General features: G+C 45.5%; 1 protein-coding gene across 14 annotated transcripts in view; it reads right to left on the bottom strand.

The window, feature by feature from the left end:
• Nucleotides 1–25,736, bottom strand: part of UBR4 (ubiquitin protein ligase E3 component n-recognin 4) — a 1,980,383-nt gene that overhangs the window by 988,467 nt on the left and 966,180 nt on the right. For all 14 annotated transcript variants that reach the window (XM_085609056.1, XM_085609055.1, XM_085609054.1 and 11 more), the window contains exon 44: nt 12,619–12,776. In XM_085609056.1, the coding sequence (XP_085465182.1) occupies nt 12,619–12,776 (158 nt within the window). The remainder of the gene's footprint in view (nt 1–12,618; nt 12,777–25,736) is intronic.

The raw sequence follows: 25,736 nt of genomic DNA on the forward strand, positions 1-25,736 counted from the left end.
GTAGCTGCTCTACAGATATCATCTAAAGGAATGTTTCCTAAAAATGCCATTGAAGCCCCTATCTTTCGTGTAGAGTGGGCTTTAGGAGGAACAGATTATGTTCGTTTTGCTTTATGGTAACAAATCTGTATGCATTTGACAATCCACCTAGCTATCCCAGATTTTGATATGGGGTTGCCTTTGTGTGGTGGTGAGAAAGACACGAATAGTTGTTTGGTCTTACGAAAGGGTTTTGTTCTTTCTATGTAGTATAGTAGTGCTCTTGTGACATCTAAGGTGTGAAGAAATCTTTCTGCAACTGTTTGTGGCTGCGAGAAGAAGACAGGCAGCTCTACAGATTGACTGAGGTGGAAGGGAGAAATGACTTTAGGGAGGAATTTAGGATTAGTCCGGAGAAGAAGTTTAATAGGATGCATCTGGAGAAAGGGTTCTTGAATGGTTAGTGCTTGTAGTTCACTAACTCTTCATAGAGAAGTAATGGCTACGAGGAAAGCAGTTTTCCATGTTAAGAATTGTAGCTCACATTTATGTAGAGGTTCAAATGGGGGCCCCATTAGTCTTGTGAGAACAATGTTTAAATTCCACACAGGGGAAGGTGGTACTCTGGGGGGGAATTATTCTCTTGAGTCCCTCCATAAAGGCCTTTATGGCAGGTACTCTGAAAAGTGAGAGGTGCTGTCTATTTTGTATATATGCTGCTATGGCAGCATGATGCAATCTGATAGAGGTATAGGCAAGGTTGCATCTTTGGAGGTGTAGTAAGTAGCCTATGATGTGTTGGATAGACACATCTAGGGGATTAGTTTCGTTATGGCAGTATACTACAAATCTCTTCCACTTGGCTGCATAGCATGCTCTAGTGGTGGGCCGTCTAGCTTCTTTGATGACGTTCATACAGTCAGGAGGAAGGTTAAGGTAACCAAATTCTAGGATTTCAGGAGCCAGGTCGCTAGGTTGAGCTGAGCTGAGCTGGGTCTGGGTGTTGGATCTCTCCATGGTTCTGGGTTAAGAGCCGTGGAGAGAGGTGTAGTTTTTGGTGCGGAACTACTGAGAGTTCCAGCAGTGTGGTGTACCATGGCTGTCTGGCCCAAGTTGGAGCAACTAGGATGAGCGTTAATGAGTGTTGCTGTAATTTGCGCACCACTAGTGGAATGAGTGGGAGAGGCGGAAAAGCGTACACAAATCTGCCTGACCAGTTCATCCATATCGCATTGCCTTTGGACAATGGGTGAGGATACCTGGCGGCGAAGTTTGGGCATTTGGCGTTTTCTTGGGTGGCGAAGAGGTCTATCTGTGGTTGCCCCCAAATCTGAAAAAACGGTTGAAGAACTTGTGGATGAAGTTCTCACTCGTGGATTTGTTCTGTTTGACGGCTCAAGAGATCAACGATTGTGTTTTGACTCCTGGGACATGTTGGGCTAGGAGAAAGATGTTCTGAGGAATAGCCCACCTCCATATGCTCTGTGCAAGTTGAGAGCTGCAGAGAGTGTGTCCCACCTTGGTTTTGGATATAATAAATGGCTGTCATGTTGTCGGTGCGGACTAAGACAGTCTTGCCCGATATTTGTTTTTGAAATGTTTTTAAAGGCTAGGAATATGGCTAGTAACTCCAAGTGGTTGATGTGGAGTAACTTTTGTTGAGGTATCCACCTGCCCTGCATGGTGTGATGTAGTAGGTGAGCTTCCCAGCCGGAGAGTGATGCGTCCGCTGTCATGACTATTTGAGGAACTGGATCAAAGAACGGTCGCCCTTTGGAAAGGTTCTTGGTTTTCCACCACTGCAGAGAGCGATGGGTACGACCGTCTACCAACACCAGATCTGTTAGCTGGCCTTGAGCCTGGTTCCACTGGCGTGCTAAGCATTCTTGGAGAGGACGCATCTGTAGTCTTGCATGAGGCACTATGAATATGCAAGAGGCCATCATCCCTATGTGTTGCATGAACACTATCTGGAAGAGAGTGTTGCGGTTGGAATCTGGTGAGAAGAGCCTGGATGCTCGCTATCCTGGCTGGACAGGGATAGGCGAGCGATCTTGAGGTGTCTATTGTGGCACCGAGGTATTGTTGCATGTGGGACGGTTGCAGCTGGGGCTTGGGGTGATTTATTGTGAACCCCAGGTTGTGAAGACGTTGAATAGAGGTGTGAGTGTGTTGTACACACTGATTGTAGGATTTGGCTTTTATAAGCTAGTCGTCTAGATATGGGAAGAAATGTATGTGTTGTCTTCTTAGATGTGTTGCCACTACTGCTAGGCACTTGGTGAACACTCTTGGTGCTGTGGTGACTCCGAATGGGAGTACCTTGAATTGATAGTGCTGACCGTCCACTACGAATCTGAGATATTTTTTGTGAGTGCTGTGAATTGGAATGTGGAAATAGGCGTCCTTGAGGTCTAGAGTAGCAAGGAAGTCGGCCTGGGAAAGCAGAGGGAGGACCTGCTGAAGGGTGACCATGTGGACGTGGTCTGAATGTATGTATAAGTTTAGGGGTCTGAGGTCTAAAATAGGCCTTAGAGATCCGTCCTTTTTTGGTATGAGAAAATATAGGGAGTAGACTCCTTTGTTTTGTTGGTGCAAGGGAACTGGTTCTATTACACTTTTTTGTAGGCGGGAGAGTAGCTCCTGCTTTAACAGTAACAGTTGTTCTTGTGACATTGGATGGTGTTTGGGTGGTATGTTTGGGGGGGGTAGATGTTAGTTCGAGACAGTAGCCTGATTGAATGATTTCATGGACCCACTTGTCTGAAGTGATGTTTATCCAGGCAGGGAGAAATAGGTGAAGTCTTCCCCCAACTGGAGTGGAATAGTCGAGGGAAGTGGAGGGAAGTCATAGGGTAGGCGTGGAGGCAGAGCGGGAGTTGTTATTTTTGCCTCTGCCTTTGCTGTTATTCCCCCTGTAACCACCCCTTTGGTAACCCCTAGTAAAGGTGGACTGTGCGGGAGCTTTGTAAGAGGTGGAGGGGCTATCAGAGGAGTAGCCTCGATGGGTGCCTCTAAAGGATGAGCGACGAAAGGACCGTCTGGGAGCTTGAGATTGCAAGGCTCCCAAAGATTTGGCGGTGTCTGTATCCTTCTTAATTTTTTCGAGGGATACATCTACATTGGGCCTAAACTGGTGTTGCTCATCAAAAGACAGATTGAGTATAGAACTCTGTACTTCTGGTTTAAAATCTGATATACGTAACCAGGCATGCCTGCGCAAAAGGACACTGGTGCTGATTGCCCTTGAGGCGGTGTCTGCTGCATCTAGGGCACAGCGAATGGAGGTGTTAGTGATGGTCTTACCCTCTTGGATTAGTTCACTGGCCCTGTTTTTGTATTGGTCAGGGAGGTGTTGCATTATGGACTCAAGTTGGTCATAATGTGCCCTGTCATACCTGGCTAGGAGCGCTTGGGTGTCAGCAATGCGCCAAATATTTGCTGCCTGTGACGCTGTGCGTTTGCCAGAGGCGTCTAAGAGTTTCGATTCCTTGTCTGGTGGTGGTGTGTCACCCGACGTTTCCGAATTTGCCCTCTTCCTGGCATTAGAGACTACTAAGGAGTCTAGTGGTGTGGGGCCCTTAATGTATACTGGGTCAGTAGGGGCAGCCTTATATTTCTTTTCTATTCTTGGGTTGATAACCCGAGCCCTGACGGGGTCTTTAAAGATCTCTGGTGCGTGCTTAATGACCCCTTTAAGCATGGGCAATGTTGAGGTAGACCTTTGTGTGGTATCAAAGGTATCCATAAGAAAATCGTCCTCTACTGGATCTGTATGTAGGGCTACCCCGTGGTATTGGGCAGCTCTTTGATGGAGCTGGTTGAATCAGATATTGTGCTCAGGGGGGGATGGCCTGGAGGGATAAATATCATATGGGGTGTAAGGGACATCTGGAACACTAATCATCCCAGGGGTCAGGGGAGCCAGTAGGAGTAGGGTCCCCAAGGGGTTGATCGTCCGCACCTCCCCCTGCATCATCTGAGGTGTTATCATCATCATCATCATCTATTGGGGTAGGTGATGGTGTGGGGGAGTGGTGTGGTGGACGAGGAGGAGGCAGAGGAGAAGGAATACTTAACCCCTTGGCTGCGGCAGGAATTCCGCCGCAGCGCTGGGGGGGGGTTTGGGGGCAGCGCGGTGGCGCTGTGCTCATGACGGAGCCACTCCGTCATGAGTCACGGTTGAGCTGTGCTCATGACGGAGTGGTTCCGTCACGACTCCGCCCACTGCGCTAATCGCCCGCACAGGCGGGGAATTAGCGCCGTGTGGGCGGAGCGGCGGCCAACGGCCGCAGCATGACGGAACCACTCCGTCATGAGCACACGGCACCCGTGGCTCATGACGGAGTGGTTCCGTCATGAGCGGGGAAGGGGTTAATGGAGAGGTAGCAAAGTCTCTCTTCTTTGGTGGCGGTGCAGGCATGTCTAGTGGTCTTTTCCTGGTGCTGAGCATTAAATAACTAGTCTTACGGTCCTTCGTTAAGAGTCTTTTGGGTAGGATCTGGTCGAAACAGTTCTTCTGTGGGGGATAGGTCATTCGGAGCCGAAGGCTTCGGAGCCCTAAGTTTTTTGGGCTTGGACTATCGGTTCTAGGCTTGGAAGCGTGTAGTTTTGAAGTGCCTTTATGAGTTGGAACCGGTTGCTGTTTTTTCGGTTCCGAGGTCTTCGGTTTGCGTTTTTTTTAGTCGGCTCCAAGGGTGTTGTCGGTGCCGAGGAACTGGTGCTAGCCTTCGACGCCGAGTGCTTCAATGTGGGAGCAGCGGTCAGCGTGAATGAGGTCGATGACGCTTTTTTCTTCAGTGCCGGATGTTCGGTACCGAGGGTAGGCTGACTCGAGCCAAAGTCGCTTAAAGGCTCACTAGGCTTCTTTACCGGACCCGAAGGCGGGGCATGGGAACCAGTGTCACGGCGTGCACCTGGGCCCGAAGGTGGAGGTGGTACCGAAGCCTTTTTGGACGGTGTCGAGGGGGTGGGTGGGTCGGGGTCGACATCTGTACTCACGGCCTTTGAGCTGGAGTGATGTCTTTGACGTCAGAATCATCTGCTTCGGAGGTGCTGATGATGGCTTCCTCGACTCGACCCTGCCCCGAAACATAGACGCCCTCTTGAAAGATGTCGTCGGGGATTGAAGATTACGAGCGCGCCATTGTTCTTCGAGCTAGTCGGCCCCGCATGGTCTTTTTGGAGCGAAACGAGGCACAAGCTGGACAGTCTCTGGCCTCGTGCTCCGGCGAGAGGCAGAGGTTGCACACCTCATGTAGGTCGGTGTGGGGAAACTTCGACCCACATCGAGGACACTTTTTAAATGGCGTCCTTTCCATGAGCCGGAGATGAGGCCCGGGTAGGCCCGAAGGCCTTTGGCGACGACCAGAATCAAAGACTTCGAAGTTGAAGGGTTGCGTGTGGCTGGAAACGCGATCGAAAACAATACCGTCGAGATGGGAAGGATTGCACGTCGAAAGAAAAAACTGTTAACGGTTCCGAACTGGAACGCGAGAACACATCCGTGCCCGATGACGGAAAAAAACAATCTGAGGATGGAGCCGAAGCCCATGCGCACTATGATCCAAAGGAGGAGTCGCATACCTCATGACTTCCAAAGACTTTCCAAGACAAAAACAAGTGCAAACATCCGGGCCCAACACTAGATGGCGATCTATGCACAGTGTGTAATCTGCAGCTCATATGCCTCGAACACATACTTTCTGCCACTGACTTTGGGTGAGGAAAGAAACCTGGTAACTAAGATTTGCTTCATATAGAAAGGGGAGCCTACTTTGGAAGGAAAACTGAGATTAGTCTTTAGGACAATTTGATTTCTGTGAATTTGAAGGCAAGGTTCTTCCACAGTTAGCTCCTGCAATACACAGATTCTTTTTAGTGAAGCAATTGCAATTAGAAAAGCCACCTTTAAAGAAAGATATTGGACTGCGCAAAAGAAGTCGCTCAAAGGGAGGCCTCATTAGCCACTCAAGCAGCACAAGAAGGCTCCACATAAGAACTTAGGGGATCACCCTTTTTAAGCCCCCAATGAATGCCTTAATGATCATAATTTTCAAGGGAAGTGTGGTCACTGTTTTGCATATAATCAGCAATTACTGCTAAATGTAGCATAAGTGATGGGCATGCAAATCCTGAATTTTAAAGGTACACGAAATAGCAAATGATTTCTTGCACTGAACCTTTTGTAGGCTGAATGGTTTTATTAGGGCAGTAAAGTGCTATCACTTCACAGCATAGCAAACCCACAAAGTGGATTTGAGGACCACCTGTAGGATTTGCTCACTCAACAAACTCAAACCCTCAGCCCACAGGTGTCAAGCCACAAGGTTAATTTACCTGTGTTCTGGATGTCTGAACTATTCCTGATGTTGCGTCAGAAGGCCAGCACTAATGGGGAACTTGTGTGGGTGGACTATCTGTTCCAGGAGAGCTAAGAATCAAGTTTGCCTTGCCCAGGTAGATGCCATGAGAGTCAGTGACATCTGTTTGAGCTTCCTCATTACAGATGGAACTGGAGGTAGGGGGGGGGGGGATACAGGCAAATATGTTTGACAAACTCCTGCATAATGCATTGCACAAGGACAGTGGGTGTGGTTACTTGGAGGTAAAGCTCGGAATTTTGTAAAATGATTGTTAACCCAAGGAGATGCTTTACAAGATGATGTATCTGATTGTGAATAGCCCAGTGCCAGATGAACAAATTACTTGCCTTCAGTAATTATCTTTCTGGTGAATACTCTATTTAACCGCAAATTCCTCATCTTGCGACTAATCCCCAGGCATCAGACTGGATCTCGAACGTTTTAGAGCAGTTCTACTGAGTCGCTATGTGCCACTGTGTGGCTCTGTGCAGACATTGTTTAAGTCTTGGAAGAGAGAAGTGAGCCGAATTTAAGTGCCACCCATGATAGCCAATGTCAATTGCTTTCTAGGCCGTCTGTGCCGTGGGACGCAAAGCCCAATGACTAATTACTATGACCAGTGTGCAGATCTCTCAAATAAGACCTTTTTAAATGGAATAAAGTTCAGTTCACAGAACAGGGAAGTGGGAGGGTCAGTTAGAGATATAATGGCACTACTTTCCCAGGTGGTTGATTTCTGACCTAGCTTAGATCAAAAACAGTCCTGAAAAATGCCCCTCTCAATGGACCGGACTATTAAGACAATAGTGCTTCTGAAGGTGTAAACCTAAGCATATGTATTTGCTTGACAGATGTTCAGGGCATGCTAGCATAGTGTTAGCAACGTTGTCTTTGGTGAAATGAGCTTGCAAGCATGCTTTTACTCTAGTACTGAGAGCAATCCATCAGGAGATGGTCTTTTATACTGCTTTGCTCTTCTTCAGTCCTGAAACCCTACAAAGAGCGGATTGCTCACTCTATGTCCCTTGGAACTATCAATATACAAATACAATGCTCACTTAAGGATCCAAACGATGGAGCCTCTCTTCTTCCTTAGATGGATGAGGTAGAACAAAGAATGCCCTAAGGGTGATTGCCTGACTGACATAAAAAGACACCTAACTTAAGGTCCTAATGAAGTCAGGGTTCTTAAAACCAACTTTCCATGAAAGAGGGTGGTATAAGATGGATTTGCAGAGTGCCTGAAATTCGCTCATCCAGCTAGACAAAATTATGATGATGAGAAAAATCAGCTAAAGAAACAACTGTGCTGCAGTTCAAAAGAGGAACAAATTTGAGGACTAAGTTCAAGTCTCACTGCGGCATCATAAAGGGTTTTGGTGGACACAAATGTAGTCATACGAATAACAAACGCTGATCCAGGGAATTGAAAAACAGCGAAAGATGATAAATACCAATAACAGTGCTCCATGCAAGCCCTTGTTTGGATAAGGAGAGACCAAACAGTAGGAATTTCAAACACCTCTCTTGTAAGCGTCAGTATTTGTCGGGTGCCACACCAATCCACAAATTTCTCTGAACAATTAGAGTAGCCTGATTTTGAGGAGTGACACCTTGCCCTCATGTTAACATCAACAACAACAGGGTGGAGGTGGGAAGAGGCCAACTTTCCCTGCTCAATCTTCAAGCATGGAAATGAAAAGTGTGTAGGTCCAGGTGAAACATCCTGCCTTGTTGCTGCAAGAACCAAATTTTTCCGGAGCAGCAGCTTGATTAGAGGAAAGATGCTCATGCCAAGGAGATCAGGATCCCACACTCTCCTGGCCCAATCTGGTGCCACTAGGGTGACTTGGGCCCATTTGTTCCTGACCTTCTTCAGAACAAGGCTCAGGAAGGCATAATGGTTGTTTTGCCAATAAGCACTTGCCCCAGCCTTTCTTTGAAGTCGGGAAGGTGACCTGCAATACCAAGCGAATTGCTTTTAACTCCAAAAACCTATTGCAGTCTGGCAGCCACCACTGGAGCTCTTTTGAAGTCTCCTCTGAAATATGGATATAGTCTTACAGATTTCCCTAGTGATGTTCTCACTGAGATTTGAGGGCCCAATGCAGAGCCCACAGTACCGGAGACCTACAATATCAGCAGTCACAGAGTTACCTGTACTGAGAACCAGTACAGAGGAGGAATCATAGCTCAAATATCCTGGACTCTCTGTTTCATGGCAAAGGCCTGAAACGGTACCGTATGTAGAATGGTTCCGATGAAAGGGGGCATCTAGAAAGGAGTCCAGAGTGACTGTCATGCTAAGAGAACAGGTACTCTCTTAGACAGTGAAGGGTCCTCATTAATAAAAGTGTCTTCAGCACTTCCAGTGCTGCCGGTGACCTTGTGCACCATGCGCAGCTTCATGTCACATCAATGCTGGGTTCCACACCCCTCCATATTTCAAGCACACAACACGGATGCCATTTCTTGACTCTCCATGTTTCTCTGACTCAGCTGCTGTTTATCAAAAGGTATTAGTTGAATTATTTGCGTGTATTAAATAAATGTTTTCCCACCTAACACTCTCACCTGGCGTGACTTATTATTAGCCTGGCCGGCGTGTACATGAGCCCATCCTGGAATCACTCAGAGAAGGCTTAGAATTCAAAGTCTTTCTTTTCCCTATGTTTGTGATGCCCCAGGATGATTCTACAACAACCAAGTAAGCCCCTTTTACCTGGTTTTTGCTATTGTTGGATCTCTAGTTGAAGGGTTTCTTACTAGGGCGTATAACCTTGTATTAGGCTAGCTTTTTAGCCAGTCACACACTAAGAATAACATGTGCATATCAGGTGAGAGATACGCTGGAATGGGCCCTCGTAGAAACGTATAAAAATGACCAGGAGCGATGAAAAAGTGTAGGATTACATAGTAGCCTGGGGAACCATTCTGATGCAATTTGGGAAGGGTGCTGACTGGCAAAGAAACACTGGGCGCGAGCTAGGGTCATCTAATCCTCTCCTATATACTATTACTGCTATTGGACATGTCTCCTTCATGCACAGTCCCCTCAAAATTAGAGGTTAAGTACTTTCCTTAAAACTAATTTTCCTGATGACTACCTCAGAACTTAGATAGAAGTTCAAACGTTGTCAACTGTAGACTTGCAGGACCATAGTTGCCTGGAATTCTCCAGAGTCTTTAGTTTTTAATAGTATACACACTTGCCACTCTGCATCACATTTGTTGCAATGAGTGGTCACTTCTTGCTGAGCACTTAACTGTTACTTATTAACAGATACATAATTTCAATAAACGTACACCTGTACATGCATTGATTACTTTCTCTTGGCCACGATTGTTAAATAACTAAGATGCGACAAGTACAACAACCGTGAATGATTCCTACATCCACTATAATTGTGGTTTACTTTTTAAAACGTCCACTGTGAACCATTTTTTTTGTATTTCAGTAGATCACCCATGGTTCCTGATTAGCATACTGGACATCCCTTGTTGTTTAACTACTCATGGCAGATAGACACATCCGATGATGGAGCAAGCACAGGAATTTTGCATCACGTCTTTGGCAGAACTGGAAGGATGTGTTCTTCATCCACCACCCTTCTAACAGTCAATCTCATATAACCTTGAGTCCAATCATTCCTGTCAATCAATTAAATTCTTAAGTATTGACAGTGAAGATGGATTCTCCAAAGGGAGGGGTCACAAGGCATCTTGTGGTCGAATACTTCCTGTAAAAAACAAATTGCAAAGTCACCATATGAAAAGCGTACTTTGTTTTGCTAATACCTTTGTACATATATTTGTACTGGTGGGGATGGTATTAAAAAATGTAAGCCTTCTGATTGGCTAAGGGGGCATTTTCAAAGCGAGCACTCTAATTGGCTGGCTGCAACATGGATAAAAATGTTGCGGCAGCCATTACAGATATTAAGAACTTGGTTCCTATGACCTGAAAAGTTTTTTGATAAAGAACATACAGGGTAGGGAAGGAATACCCTGACCTCTTAGTCTGTGTGAAAGTACACCCCATGGTCTCAAATGCATATTTTCTTCTTTTTTTTTTTTTTACTTGTTGCGCAGTCCCTCTGGATTGGCTGGCAATTTTTTTTTTTTTTTTTAAACGTGAAAAGCCGTCTTTGAAGTTATATAGCTCCGATGCAACTCTTATAGAAAAAGGAGGCCCATCCCGGAGCCATTTTTCATTCCCAGAAAACCCTATCACCTGTGGCCGATGTGCCTATATGTGGGAGGGCAGATATGTTTATATATGGGACCAGGCCCTACGTCTAAACCCATGCGTCGCATGGCTAGGCCATCTTACTTTATGTAAAAAAAAAAAAAAAAAAAAATCAAGAAATTCACTGAAAAAAACAAAGGTTAAAATGTCATTATAGTTAGGAATTGTTATACATTCTTATTTTACATTTAAAGAAACCTTAGAAATTCATTGAAACAAAACAAAGGTTAAAACATACCATTTTTAACTAACATAATCAGTAAATTTTATCAGTTACAGTTCTCTCAAGTAACTACAACTCATGCCCTAGAGCAACTATAACTAATACCTGCGCAATGCACTGCAAATTATCTCACATATTACATCACTCATGCCATCTTCTATCATATTGATAACATCACTGCAATATGTAAAAATAACATCATTGTGCATGGCGGTGGCCTAAGTTATAGTTACTTGAAATAGATAAATAAATCAATGGTGAATATATATATATATATTACTCTAAGGGAGGCCAGCTGGCTGAAGACTTCACAACATTTGAAAGCCAGCCAGGGTTTGTGTACCCCTGCACTTCGAAAATAGAGAAGAAATTAAAGTGGTCATGCCCTTGAGATGAATAAGAGAACATTTTTGCCCCCTGCACTACATGGAATTTACTTCCTTGATGCAACAAAAGGTGGGCACTTTGTTTTAAGTTTATCCACTGTGGCATAAAACTAAAATTAGTGTAAATAAGAAGGATGTAATGCCGCATATTTAAACTCAGTTGCTAAGCATTATGGACATTGTAGTCAGTACACCAGTGTTACTGGGATTGAGACTCTAAGAACTCGGACATTGCTTTGAACAAGTGCATTAGCAAGAATACAATACGAGTACTGGTTAAGAGAAGTGTTCATTGGTCCTAAACTGTAAACAATAATAAGAAAATCTAGGTGATTGACTCTTTTCGCACGCAGCGCCTCCCCAAAGGCAGCTTCTGCCTCGAGACCCTATCCCTCCCAGACTTTGAAATTAGGGCAAGGGGGAAGCCAATCGGATTTCATTTTGAGATCGGAGAGATCTGCGGCACCTCCACTTCTCTAGAGATACAACGTTTTTGAGCATTAATTGCTCAAAAACTACTTAACGGATTTACTCCAAAACACAAAAAGCACACTTTCTGGACCAAGATTTAGCTTTATGTCAAATTTGGTGGAAGTCCGTTCAGCGGTTTGGGCTGTAGTTGTGTTTAAAATCCCTATAGTAAATTGCATGGGAAAACGTGTTTTCCTTGGCCCCACTTGATGAATCGCCCTGAAACAGTAGCTGGAGTGATTAACTAGTTTTGAACATTTCGTGAAGATTAATCAAACTGAGCCAAAATTATTGGCAAAACAAATAATGTTCTTCCTATGGAAACTAGTTCCTAACTATAACTACCTACTGGCGACTGTGGGGGCGTGGCCTTGACAAATAAGAGGCAAAGCCTCGATTGAACCATTCTCGCTCTGCTTCCCCCATCAAAGGTAATAAATAGCATATTATACTCCATAAATCTGCATGTATGGTTTATGCTGTGGTATTTTTTAATGTTTACTTGTTCGAACAAGAGTTTTTTAACCAAAACCAGTTATGAAGTATAGTACTATCGCATTGAAGAGAAACCATGTGGGCAATTGAGTCTCGGTGTAAAGTAATTGTTACCTGCAAACTGTTTTTCTCATGTCAAATTTACTGTACTTTAACTCTAATTTGACCTTTGCACTGTAGTAATAAAAGTGTCAATGAGTGCTTTTTGGAATAGTTGCCCTAAATAACGGGTTTTATCGGGCAACAATTATTCTTAATTGCTATAACACAAACACATACATAACATTTGCTAGCTAAATAACAGCCACATTCAAGCATATTAATTTGTTTAAGGAAAATCAAGCTAAAGAAAATGACAAGTGAGGCAACCATGATAATATAAAAGGTCTTGTCATTTTATTTACCCCTGGTAGAAAGATAAAGTAATACAGCACGGTAAGTGTTTCTCACCTCTTTACATTTATGGAGAAGAGCCGCAGAACCTCCAGGGAGGACCGGTTTATAGTTGCAGCAAAAGATTTTCCCTGAGAATAACTGAAGAACAACATCTGTAGGACATGGGAGTAATATACAGACACCCCTCCTCCGGCAACCTGACCATTGCTGTCCTGAGGGGAGAGAAGAATTTATCAAAGACATGCCATTAATCGCATTATGCTACATAGAAGTAAAGAACACCCGATACACAAGAGAAAAGAAGTAAGAGACAGGAGTACAGAGCAAGGGGAGGTCGATGATGGCTGGTTTAATGATGATTGGCGAATGAGAAAAAGCAGGGAGATAATAGGGAATACAAAGGAGACGTGCATTCAAGGAAGAAAAACAGAACAGCATGGGATGCATTAGTATTGAAAGGATTAGGGAAGAAAGGAGTAGCTGATATTCAATTAAGACATGTGAGCACTGAAAGTCACTTGTCACCATGGTCTGGCTAGACATTGGATGCATTTGTAATTTTGAGTTCGGGCTGGGGCAATCATTCGCAACAGTTTCATTATTGCTCTCACTGTCAGAGGACGTGACGTCTGAAAAAGGCTATCGCCATGGAAACTTCATCACACACACATCGCTGGTGTTGACTTTCCCTCCACATTAACTGAACCTCTCTTAAGAAACGTCTGTAGTAGACACAGATGTGATTGATTAGCACTGATCCTGAAACCCAGTTAGTGGAGAAAAACAATCATCTGCCGAGTGTGAGAGGCAGTGAGCATGACATGATCCCTTTACCAGTCAGTGATCCAAGTATGATAATATAAGAGGTTGACTATACATAAGGTGTGCTGCCACTACAGCTAGACAAAGTATATGTTTCAAAAACGAATCAAGCTGGACAGTACGACTTAGAATATGTAATGTGTTCCACTTACCTCGGGTACTAGCACTGCATCTGATTTATTATTAAGATGTGAAAGTATGAATCTTTCAGGTTTAATATCGCCATATAATCTACTGTTAGAAGTCCACTGGCATCTTGTAAGGTGACCATTCTGAAATGCTTCAATCTGAAGCAGCGACTCAATGAGCCCATTTGTGTTTTGTGTTTTTTTGAATAAGGAAAAATAGTGAGTTGTCCCCTTGTAATGGGTGTGTGACAGCCACTCCTTAAATAACCACTTAATTTAATTTTAGAAGTGCTTGCACTTCTTTTAAAAGGTTTCCATGTTCCCTGTTTATCTTGCGATAGCATGGTGGAAGATTTTAGGTATTGTCTGAAACTCTACAAAGCAGCAGTGCACGATGATGGATAACAGCCGCCAATATGATCTTATGACCTCCCAGTTGAGAAGGTATAACTCCCAGCCGTACCCTGACCAGTGGTAGAGGGCTGAAAATCTGGTTGCTGCTTGGTAGCAGAGGTACCACTGCTCCTGCCTCTACCACTTCCACACAAGGTGACTGCTAAATCAACCTTGGTTACCTGCTGTCCTTCAGGAAAAAGCTATTGCTATTGATTTAGTGCCTGGTGCTACGAGGACATGCCTCTGGTGCTGGCATTTGTGCTCTACAAAATTCTGACTTTGATCTCCAGTGCTGAAGGATACATCCTTAGCAGTAGGGGTGGGCGGAATTTACATAGTCGCGATGCGCAAAGCTCCACGAAATGGTAAACCATCTCCGCGATCACACAGAGTTTCGTGAAGATACGGAATTGCTTGTTGCGCCCGTTCGCGATGCGTTTTTCATGTTCGCAAACGCTGTTTGCGTGCTCGGGGGGGGGAAATATCTCGCGAACTTGCCAATGTGGGCGCCAATTGGCGCGGCCATCTTTCACTTGTCCTGCCCGCTTGCGATGAGTTTCTTTTTTTTTGTAAATCTTTTTATTTAAAACTGATTCGACAACATGACATAGTATCACAGAATCATAGCAAAATTGGCAGCAAAACAAAGGTTCGTCAGAATACATTGATTTCATGCAGTAGGAATTATACGGTGAGGGAGACATCTTCAAACAATTGGGGGGGGGGGGGGGGAACAGATATTACCACGGTACGTGTTCCAGGGGGCCCATATTTTGGACCACTTACGAGGGCAGCCACGAGCAATGTACACAGACTTCTCTCGTTGCATACACCAATCTAGCTCTTTTCCCCAGTCCGCAATTGTGGGTGCTTGTGAGGCCCCCCAGAGCTGCGCAATGTTTCTTTTGGCTACCATGCATCCGAGTGTGACCCTTTGCATGGCATAATTGTTAAGGTCGGTTGGTTCCCAAATATTAAGAAGTCATCTAGGGGCTTCCGGCTGGATCTCAATTTCTAGAGTGTCACTCATTATTTCGTGTATCTTACGCCAGTAGTCCTGGATCAGCCTGCAGTGCCATAAAATGTGCATAAAAATGCCCGGTTGTGTGCACCCCCCTCCTGCAATTCCCATCCGTCTGGCCTCCCATATGTACCAGCTGTGGCCCCGTTATGTATACTCTGTGTAGAATTTTCAATTGGACCAGTCGGAGCCTCGCTGCTATTGCGACCGTTTTGTGGATCGAGACAGCCTCCTGCCATCCCTCATCATCCAGTTCAATTCCATCTTCCGTCCATTTCTCTCGCAACAAGGCCAGGGGGTCGTTCATGTTGTTTATAAGCTTTCTGTAAGTCGGGGAGATAGCCCGTTCAGGCATGTGCCCGTCCAAAAGTCTGTCCTCTAATGGGGAACTGTCCGGTAGGGGGTGCGATGAGTTTGTTCGCGAACGCAGGCGCGTCCAAATGATGTGTTCACGATCGCACACTCTCACAGGATCGTGCGGCTGGCTACCAAAATCTCGTGGCGCATGCGAACGGATAGGAAAACTCGTCGGCAAATGCAGGGATCCCGGTAAATCACTCCCGTGCACGCCAACGCGCATTTTGAAAGCGCAAACAAGGGAAAAATTCTGCGACACTGCAGATCGCGGAATTTTTGGCAATTCCGCGTCCTCCGCAAAACGCAGAATTGTCCAAATTTCACAAATTCCACGAGAGGAACGGAATTTACGGCCCAGGCCTGCTTAGCAGGCTTCCTTGATTTTTTTTTAATATATCTCCCTGTAAAACGGTTGGAAAATGAGGTGCTGTACCTTGGGAAACAAGCCAAAAATGTACAGCCAGGTATGAAGTCTAGCAAGATGCCTGTATTTAGTTGTCTTATTGTGGTGTGTGAGGAGTCTATGGCACATCTCATGTATGTATTAGAGATTACTTCAATATCTTTAGTGCTTAATTTATTTATTTTGAATAAGTGTCTGGAAGGCATTGCATCAGACCTACAATCTCCTCCCACCAACACCTACCACTCATTGGGAGAAGGACAATGGAGTTGGCAAGGAGTCCCTGCATACTTGCTCCAAAAGCACACGTTTGCCTGGCACATCATTGTTCTTGTTTTCCTTTTCTTATCAAGAGGTGGAGTGTCATCTGTGCTTTGCATGAAAGCCTTTTTTACAGACTCTATGCACTATAAGAGAATCTGGTGGTACAAGACCACAATTGTAGGAAAGTGGCTCTGTATATACTGTTCCCAAATAGGTACAGTGTGTACAGAGTCCATAGCCCCCAGAGGTTTGGCAGAGGCTAAAGTTAGATATAACCTTACTCTCTAAAGTGGTAGCTTGGTCGAGCAGTAAGGCAGTATCAGAGGACAGTGTAAAGCATTTGTTGTACACAGTCAGCAAATAGGTTCACACACTCAAGAACTGAACTCTAGGCCAATGGTTTGTATATAAAAAACTATATGGTTGTTTTATTTTAGAACCAACGATAGGTATCAAAATATACTTTCTCAGAATGAGATGCTTTAGTTAAATACTTTGCAAAAGGCAATTGACTTGGAATGCAATAGTTACAGTTTGTTGCAATAGGCAACACAATTTCAAACACAATAATACATTGAGCTCAATGGGAATTTTACGCTATATGCAATTGATTACTTTCAGGATTACTTTTCTAACTACAGGATTGGATCCTAGATTCAGTCCTGGGACAGTTCTTGGAAACAAGTGAGTAAATACATCTTAGTTACTGTTGTGATTTTTAAGCAATATTTTGCTATTTTAAAAGGTGACAAACTTCTTCTAATCAGATTACCAATGTTATCCTATGTGAGGAAATTTACTTAGCAGGTAAGTGGGGTTATGGTTACCTTTTTTAGGTCAGTGTTGGATCCTGGATCCAGCACCAGGGTTCTACCTGTAAGCAGTTGAGAAACTGCGTTTAAGTTATACAGGCAATTTTTAACGAATATTTATAAGTTTGCAAAATCGACACTTAGAAGAAATTTCACAGAAAAACAGTCAATGGTTTCCTATGGAAGAAAATTGAGTTAGTGGTAAGTACGTTTGCAAGTTCTTCTCAGGGTCAGTGCTGGGCACCAAAGACCCAGCACTGGGATCTCTCCTAATAGCAGGTGAGTATTTCCGTTTTCGTAACTCGGTTGATTTTAGGTGAATATTTTAAAGTTTAGAAACCAGTCAATGTTACCCTATGGAAGAAAAGTGAGTTATCGGATTTTGGGTAAGTACTCGACTGGCAGAGTTAAGGTTCTGGGCATAGACTCAGGTGTCTCCCAGGGTCAGGTAAGTACAGTTGTTACACCCTCAGCGGCACAGGGGCAGCCGGGTGCAGAGTGAGTTAGGCCCAATGTTATCCTATGGGAGGCAGGGGGCCCTTGTTTGGTGGCTGCTGACTACCAGGCCACGTGCCTGTGGGAGCTGGGCTCCTGGTCACTTGCTCAGGGCAAATGGGGATGTAGGTAGGAGTAGAAGTTGCACTGCCAGGGCCAGTCGGGCGGCTGGGTGCAGGGTGCTTTTGAGCATTCGGGCGCTCAATGGATTGCAATGGAAAAGCTCAAGGACGAACAAAGGCTGCAAGCTCGGGGACGAAGATTCTTCAGGTGTGCCCACCACTTCGAGAGGCAAGTTGGGTAGTTGGAGGAAAGGTAGGTACCCAGGAGTTGGGCACAGGGGCCCGCAGGGCACCGGGTGCAGGGGTGCTATTTGGTGTTGGGAAATCTTACCCTCTGTTGATCGCGGTTGGGGGGGGGGGTCCCTGGTTCTGAGGCTGCAGACGTCGTCAGGAGCATCGAGGTGGGTCCTTGGGTGCCGGATTCAGGGTCACAGTCGCCAGGGGGACGTCCTCGGGGTCTTTGTCCACTCCAGCACAGGCTTGGTGGGTGCAGCGTGTGCAGGGTTTGCGGTTCCTGGCGGATGCCAGGGGTTAGTTACTTGCTTTGAGCAGTGCCACTTCTCGTGGAAGTCCCAGATTTAGCAGGAGCAGGTTCGAGGGTTGATAGGCCGGTAGGGCTGGGGCCAAAGCAGTTGGTGTCTTCCTCTTGTTAGCAGCTGCACAGCAGGTCGTCTTTCTTCTTGATCTTGTTTGCTGTTTCGGAATCTGGAATCTAAGGAAGGAAGGTTCAGGGTGCCCCTAAATACTAAATGTAGGGGCGTTGCAGGTAGGTAGAGGGCAGGGACAACTGGGTCCCTGCTCAGGGGTGGGTACACCCCCTATCCTGCCACTCTCCTGTGGGAGGGGGGTAGTGGCCTAGTCCTAATTGGGCAGGGCTCCCCATCTTCAAGATGGCGAGAGCCCGGGGATGTGCTCCACCTCACCTCGCCTCCCCCACCTGAGGGGTGGGATTGGCATAGGCTGGCACACCCCCTGTCCTTCCTTGGGGTTTCCGGCCAGTCTTCCAGCCAGAGTGAGGGTTTAGAACCAGTAGGGGCCAGTTGCTGAGTACAGCAAGTGGCCTGGAGAAGCTCACAAAGGCGGCATGCCTTTGAAGCTGCCCCTGCCCATCCTGGGGGAGAAGACCTAGCACCTCGCCTAGATGTGCATTGTTGCAGGCCCAGGAGAGCAGATGGCTCTCTACCCAGGGGTCCAGCAACATGTCTGCTGTGTGGCAGCCTAGGCAAACCAGAGGTGGATTGTAGGTAAGGTTCAGAGGGCATCTCTAAGATGCCCTCTGTCGTGCATTGTACATTAAATCCTGCACTGGCATCAGTACGGGTTTAATGTGCTAAGAATTTGGATACCAAACTTCTCAGTCTTCAGTGGAGCCATCATGGTGCTGTGGAGTTCGTGTTTGACGATCTCCCAGCACCATATACTCTTAAATGGCAGCACTGTACTTACAGTGCTCAGGAATGGACCTGGGTACTGTAGGGCACAGGGCTCATGCTCCTGTGCCCACACCACTGGCATAGGGCACCCAGCTAGAGGGGTGGCTGATGTATGCCAGGGCAGTGTATGTTGTGGGCATGGCACTCTGTTTTGTCCTGTATCCAGACACTCAGCCTGCAAGGACAGTGTGTTTGTGTTAGGGTACAGGGCCTCTAAGGGTGGCACAATACGTGCTGCAGCCCTTAGAGGCCTTCCCTGGTCACAAGGCCCTGGGTACCTAGGGTACCATTTACCAGGGGCTAACATGTGGCCAGGGTTTGCCAATTTGGGTTTTAGGTTGAAGCATAGTTTTTAGGGAAGGAACATAGGCCCTGGGCACCTGATTGGCAGGAGTCCAGGGCACACTCAAAGTGCATTCACCACTTCAGCAAAATGTGGGGGCATACCATGCAAGAAAGATGGCACTTTCTCGCAACAATTAAATATGGGATCATTTGGCCCTGCTCTAAATTACTTTTCTCCAGCCTTGGTGTTACTACTCTCATCGATATGGGGACTTCACAATTCTCAGTGGGACATTTTCATATTGAGAGAACCAGTTTGCTTCATTTTTGTAAGCATTTCCATGAGAAAGTCTCTCTCCTCTTCCTGGACATATAAGTGGACCTTATGATGTACTGCAAACGTAACCTTTTTTTCTACACCAAACCAACACGAGTACGGACGTCCTCTTCGGTTATTATTGAATTTCTCCTAACATTTTCAATGTCATGTTGGCAGTCTGCAGTCTAGGACAAACATTGCTTCCCATGGTGTCAGGGTGCATACCTTGCAGGAATTCTTACAAGCATTTTCTGACCTGCCACAACCTTGACATCTGATGTCTGGCTTTAGAGCACAATTATTCTTCCAGTGGTCTGTGTGCATCCATCTCCACCAAAGCCACAAGGGGGTGACACCAAGATGCTCATGGCTCATCACTGTTAAGAAATTCCCAAACGGTGCAGCTACCTTCCTTCAAGAAGTTTTCCAGATCCAATCTGGTGCATGGGATATTCAAGTGAGGAAACAGCAGGACGAAGTATCCATAAAAAGAGTAAGCTTGGAACCACCGTTCCTGTCAATAGCTGAATATGTTGTCAGTGGCAGGATCTGTGAAAGAGGTGTCCAGTGCAACCCATGGGAATGTGTTAGTTTGCCAAGAGGTAGTTACCACTGGCAAGCCCAAGTGAGACTTGTATAACTTGGCAGCGACTGCAGTCTACAAAACTCACATTTCCAAAGGTTTTAAACAGTAGACGTTTCATCAAAGACATTTTAGAAGGCTTCCCTTTCCACATAAAAGTGCAAAGTAAATATTTTACTCACAAAGAAAATGGGGGGAAATGGTAAAGGGAACATTTTCACAGTATATATAAAGTGCTATAGGTGTAATCCTCCGTATGCAAATGACCCCAAGAGGACATGCTGACAGGGAACTAAAATGGCCTTTTCACTTTGATGTTATAGAGAAAGTTCTCAATTTCAGAATGGTGCAGGAGTCAAAACGTCCAGAAAAATAGAGTACCAATGTAAGTTATGTGCATAATATTCCATTTGAAATTACATGGAAGGAGGAAATCTCTTAGGCATAATTCAATTTATGGGAGAATTTGTATTTTTCCTAGATTAAACTTGTGTGCTGAGATGGAAGCATATGTATGCTTGACTCATCCCTGAACCATTGAGTCCCAGTGAGCGGGTGCAAGAATGTAGACCGCTCTTGCTCACATTGAGCCCCCAGCCTCAACCACAGTGACGGTTTCCGCCGACCAGCGGAGGTCTGCGTGGTGAGATTGCACCCAAGAATAAACTTGATGAAAACGGAGAAAGCAAGCAGGAAAAGAAATAGAGTATAACTTTCATGCAATTTATGACGATCGGCACAGGAGTTTGGTTTCCTGTCATGGTAGAGCAGCATGAGATGGTACATTCAATAGGCATCTCAATGACTATTTAGGTGGCCATCACTTTCAAGAATACGAACTGTTTTTACAAAATATGAGGACATCATAGACGCATATCTCTGGGGTTTGAGTGTTTTGTTCACTCACCATTGTAAATGTTGTTGCATTGGCACATTGCAGTGGGAATCGGGGTACTGTGGAACACACTGTTGAAAGGGATTCACTACAAGGTATTCTGGGATATGCAGTTTTCGTAGAGAGGAAGGGGTAATGAGAGTGAACGTGAAATATGCAAATGTCGTTACTGAGGAAAACCTTTCTACAGACACATGTAACTAATCACCTGGGGGGAGTTAGGAGGATTTAAATATAAAAAACAGGGTTTTACTGATGGTTTCAGCTTTCACTGAAAGCGATATGCATGGCGCGGCACGCTAGGAAATTGGAACTCGAGGCCATGGAATCCGTGATGTGGTTTTACAAAAAGCTGGTATTTTGCAAGCTGGCTTTTATCTAATAAGGGACGTAATTCATTACATGTCACAGTAAGCACATTCCTAGTTACTTAGGGGTTGTTAAAAGGTGACATGATCGAATATGGGAAAGGTGTTTAACCTAGGAAGGTTCATTAGTCATATGTTGTACCTTACTTTGATTAGGGTGCTGTGGTAAAGGGATTGTTGTTGCAACATATGACTGTTTAATGCAATGTTCACGTAATTGGTCACAGAAATTGGTTGTTTTTAAATGATTATTTACTGAGGCAATATAGCTTGAGTAAAATTGATGCAATGTAAATTTATACTATTAAATTCAATTAGGAACGTAATTTCAATGCTAATAGTGATGTGCAAAACTTATTTTTTTGTATTATAGATGCACCTGATGAAGGGATTTTTTCCCGAAATGCATGGAGTTATTTTTAATAAATCGTGACATGTGGAATCAACCTTTGTTCCTGTGCTTGTGTGAACATCTTCACATAATATGGAATGAGTAAAACGAATTGGAGTAAAAAGTACAAGGAAAACATGGATAAATTGAAAATTAAACTACATGAATTTAATTCATTTGATTCATTCAGCCATGTGGCTGTGCAGCTTGAATAGGAACCGAAGTGGCTGCTTCGTGTTTAGACCGCCTTACCAGCCTACCGACTTTGTAGTATTGCCAGATAATGGCAACTTTGCCACTGACTTCACTCGCCACCTTTACTACATGCAGCGAGCACAGGGGAGCTGAGGGTTAGACTAGGGTGTGGACAGAGGGACGCGAGGAGCGGGAGAAAGTAGTGCTTGTGGTAGAGGCAAGGCACTTAGGCAGGGACCTGGTGGCGCCTGCAGCTCTTTTTTACTCCGCTATATTTTCTCTCACCCTCATTGGACTATTTGCGGCCTCACCTTCCCTGCCGTATTGATGAAGCCTTTCAAATTTAAGAAGTCTGTATGTGCATGCTTGTGCCCCCTCTTCATGCAATCACAGTTAAAACAGAGGCCAAATCTCAATAGGAGGGGTGAGGCGGCCCATAACTAACTAAACTGACTAAAGGTTAAAGTATCCACTGGAAGGCTACAGGGAAGACCACACAAGGACTATTGATCATTGTCACCCACTTGCCTTAACACTACTTGCACCATCTCAGCAGCAAACAAACTTGTTTGACAAGGAACTTGCTACTTGCATCGTAGTAGTGGTTTGTAGCTTAAGGCGGGCATCCAGCCTCTCATAAAGACCATTGTGAACTTAAAATTTCAAGTAACAGCACCTACCTGTGGCCTACAGTCAGGAGGTGGTTCGCATAGCCACTTGGGTTGAGCCTGTCATTGCGGAAAAGGCACCAAAAGATTGAGGTGCGGTTTGCAAGCTAAGAGTCTGCTCCCTCCCTGTGAAATCCACAAATTAAACACCTCAAGGAGACAGGTAACATGAGATCAGGCAAGGTCAGATAACAGGATGCGCAATAGGGTCACAACTCAAAAAAGTCCACAAGGAATGCCAAAACCGGTGCATTAGTCCATATTACAAATACAAGTACAGACGAGGCCAGCCGATAGATCACGCCAATCAAGACAACATTCCGGAAGATAAATTGTACTAGTAAATGCACTTTCCTAAAGGATCCAGCAGCAGTCATCTATTCATCGACAGAAAACATTGTGGGTCTGTTGAATCCACTCACGCCTCAAAGATCGGACTCAACAACATGTCCTGATCAATGGTCTAGCTCAAATTCAAAAGGTCGTTATAATAGCCCCAGTAATGAAGGAAATGCTAGGTGGTAACATGATTAAGATACAGGCACAGGCCCAAACTCCAAACCATTATCATTCAACGCCAAGACCTGCCCTAAGACCAGATTCAATTCTGTCTTCTACGCAGAAAAATAATATTCGTAGCAGTATTAGTAACTCTATTCAAGAGGTTGATAATTCCAGGCTTCACTCAATCTCATTAAAAAATAATATGGATCTAATGCAGGCAATGGAGGTGAAGACTATTAACCTGGCTGACTATCTTGAAGGGCACACGCAATCATCAATAGAAAATTAAAGTAAATTGTAACGGTCTGTCCAAAAAGACCCAAACAATGGTCAGAACTTGTTAAGAAAATCCTTAGTAATCTCAACTGAGGCCAAGTCAGATGTTATAGACCGAAACACCCTCCATGCCTCAGTATTTAAGGCAATCAGGAAAAAGAATGATCCATGTATGGGTACTGAGAGCAAGGAGAATCACAATATCTTAAAAGTGAAGAATATTTCAAACTTACACTCCTCACTATTAAACAGCCTACAAACTTAAATCTTGGCGCTAAACATGTAGCCAGATGAGCTGGATCTTCAGATTGACCTCATGAACGTTATAGCCTCCCACATCTCTGGCATTAACGCCAAACTGGCGAAATTGGCAGATCTGATAACCAAGGTTCAAGAAAGCAAATTCCCAGTTCAAGAATTCTGTGGTCCAATCATTGACAAGTTAAGTACCATCCCAGCCATCCTAACAAGCATCTTAAATAAGAGGAAAAACTACAAGTGAATACAACAATTAATAGGCCCATCCCAGAGTGGATTAACTGCCCCCTAGCTCAAACGGTAGAAAAACAACAGATGTCGGAGCGAAGCAAGGCATGCAGTACCCAAAGTGAAGCATCTACGGATCTGGGGTCAACTGAACATGCACTGCTACTCCCCGACCCGCTATCAGAAAAGGCCCCTGAACAGAATGAACCATTGTCTCTAGTACAAACCAAGAGATAGAAGAACCATGCTAGGAAGGCGAAAAAGAACCTTCAGCACATAGTGAAAGACGATTCGCGCAATATCAAATGATATCCCATCTTTGAAGCCTAGCAGGAACAAGACCTAGTAACTCTAAACACCTCAATGACCCCTGCCAGGGAAAACAAATTTGAGGAAAGGCAGTCATCTTCAGATTCATTAGTCTCGTGGCAAGCATCATATGGAAGGACAGACTGTGAGAAAGTGGGTTTCTGTTGCAATAAAACCCCACCCCTTTCTTTTTTTGTTGTTGCCAGACTACTGATGCTCTTTGACTTGATGTGCCCTGGGCTCCTGCCAATCAGGTGCCCAGGGCCTGTGTTCCTTCCCTAAAACTTCATTGAAGCCTAAACCCAAATGGCATCTCTGGCCACATGTCAGCCCCTGGTAAATGGTACCATAGGTACCAAGGGCACTGTGATCAGAGAAGGCCCCTAAGGGCTGCAGCACTTATTGTGCCACCCTTAGAGGCCCTGTACCCTGACACACACACACACACACACTGCCTCTGCAGGCTGAGTGTCTGGGTGCAAAACAAAACACCAAGACGACATGCACACATCCCTGTGTGCCATGCCCACAAACCACTGCCCTGGCATACATCAGTTACCCCTCTAGCTGGGTGCCCTATGCCAGTGGTGAGGGTACAGTTGCATGAACCCTATATCCCTACAGTGCCCAGGTCCATTCCTGGGCCCTGTAAGTGCAGTGTTGCCATTAAGAGTATATGGTGCTGGGAGGTCGACATTACGTACTCCACAGCACCATGATGGCTGCAATGTTTGGCATCAAACTTCGCAGCACATTAAACCCACACTGATGCCAGTGTGGGATTTAATGTAAGATGCACGACAGAGGGCATCTTAGAGATGCCCCCTGAAACCTAACCAACAACCAGCATCCTGCCTGAGAGGCTGCCTAGGCTGCCACCCAGCAGACATGTTGCTTAACCCCTGGGTAGAGAGCCATTCGCTTTCGTAGGTCTGCAACAATGCACATGCTAGGCGAGGTGCTAGGTCTCCTCCCCCAGGATGGGCAGGGGAAGCTTCAAAGGAATGCCGCCTTTGTGAGCTTCTCCAGGTCACTTGCTGTACTCAGCAACTGGCCCCCACTGGTTCTGACCCCCATGCTGGAGGAAAGATCGGCGGGAAAACCTAAGTGAGGAAAGGGGATGTGCCAGCCTCTACCAACCCCACCCCTCAGGTGGGAGAGACGATGTGAAGCACAACTCCAGGCTTTCGCCATCTTGAAGATGGGGAGCCCTACCCAATCAGGACTAGGCTCCTGCCCCCCTCCCACTGGAGAGTGGCAGGCTAGGGGGTGTACTCATCCCAGGGAAGGGACCCATTGGTCCCTGACCTCTACCTACCTGTAACACCCCTAAATTTAGTATTTAGGGGAACCCTGAACCTTCCTTCCTCATATCCCAAATCCGAAACAAGCAAGAAGAACAAGATGAAAGAAGAACTGCCGTGCAGCTGCTAACAAGAGGAAGACACCAACTGACTTGGCCCCAGCCCTACAGGCCCGTCGACCCTCGAACCTGCTCCTGCTAAACCCCAGCATCTCCAGTGGTCAGAAACCTCAAAAACTCCAGAGGACCTGACTGCCTGGTGACTCTAAAAGACTGGGACTCCCACGAGCAATGGTTCTGCTCAAAGCAAGTAAACCCCTGGTGTCAGCCAGGAACCGCGACTCCTGCACACTCTGCATCCGCCAAGCCTGGCCTGTGCCGGAGTGGTCAAAGACCA

The sequence above is a fragment of the Triturus cristatus genome, chromosome 1_2 (genome assembly GCF_964204655.1).
Source record: "Triturus cristatus chromosome 1_2, aTriCri1.1, whole genome shotgun sequence".
In the NCBI taxonomy this organism is placed as follows: Eukaryota; Metazoa; Chordata; class Amphibia; order Caudata; family Salamandridae; genus Triturus; species Triturus cristatus.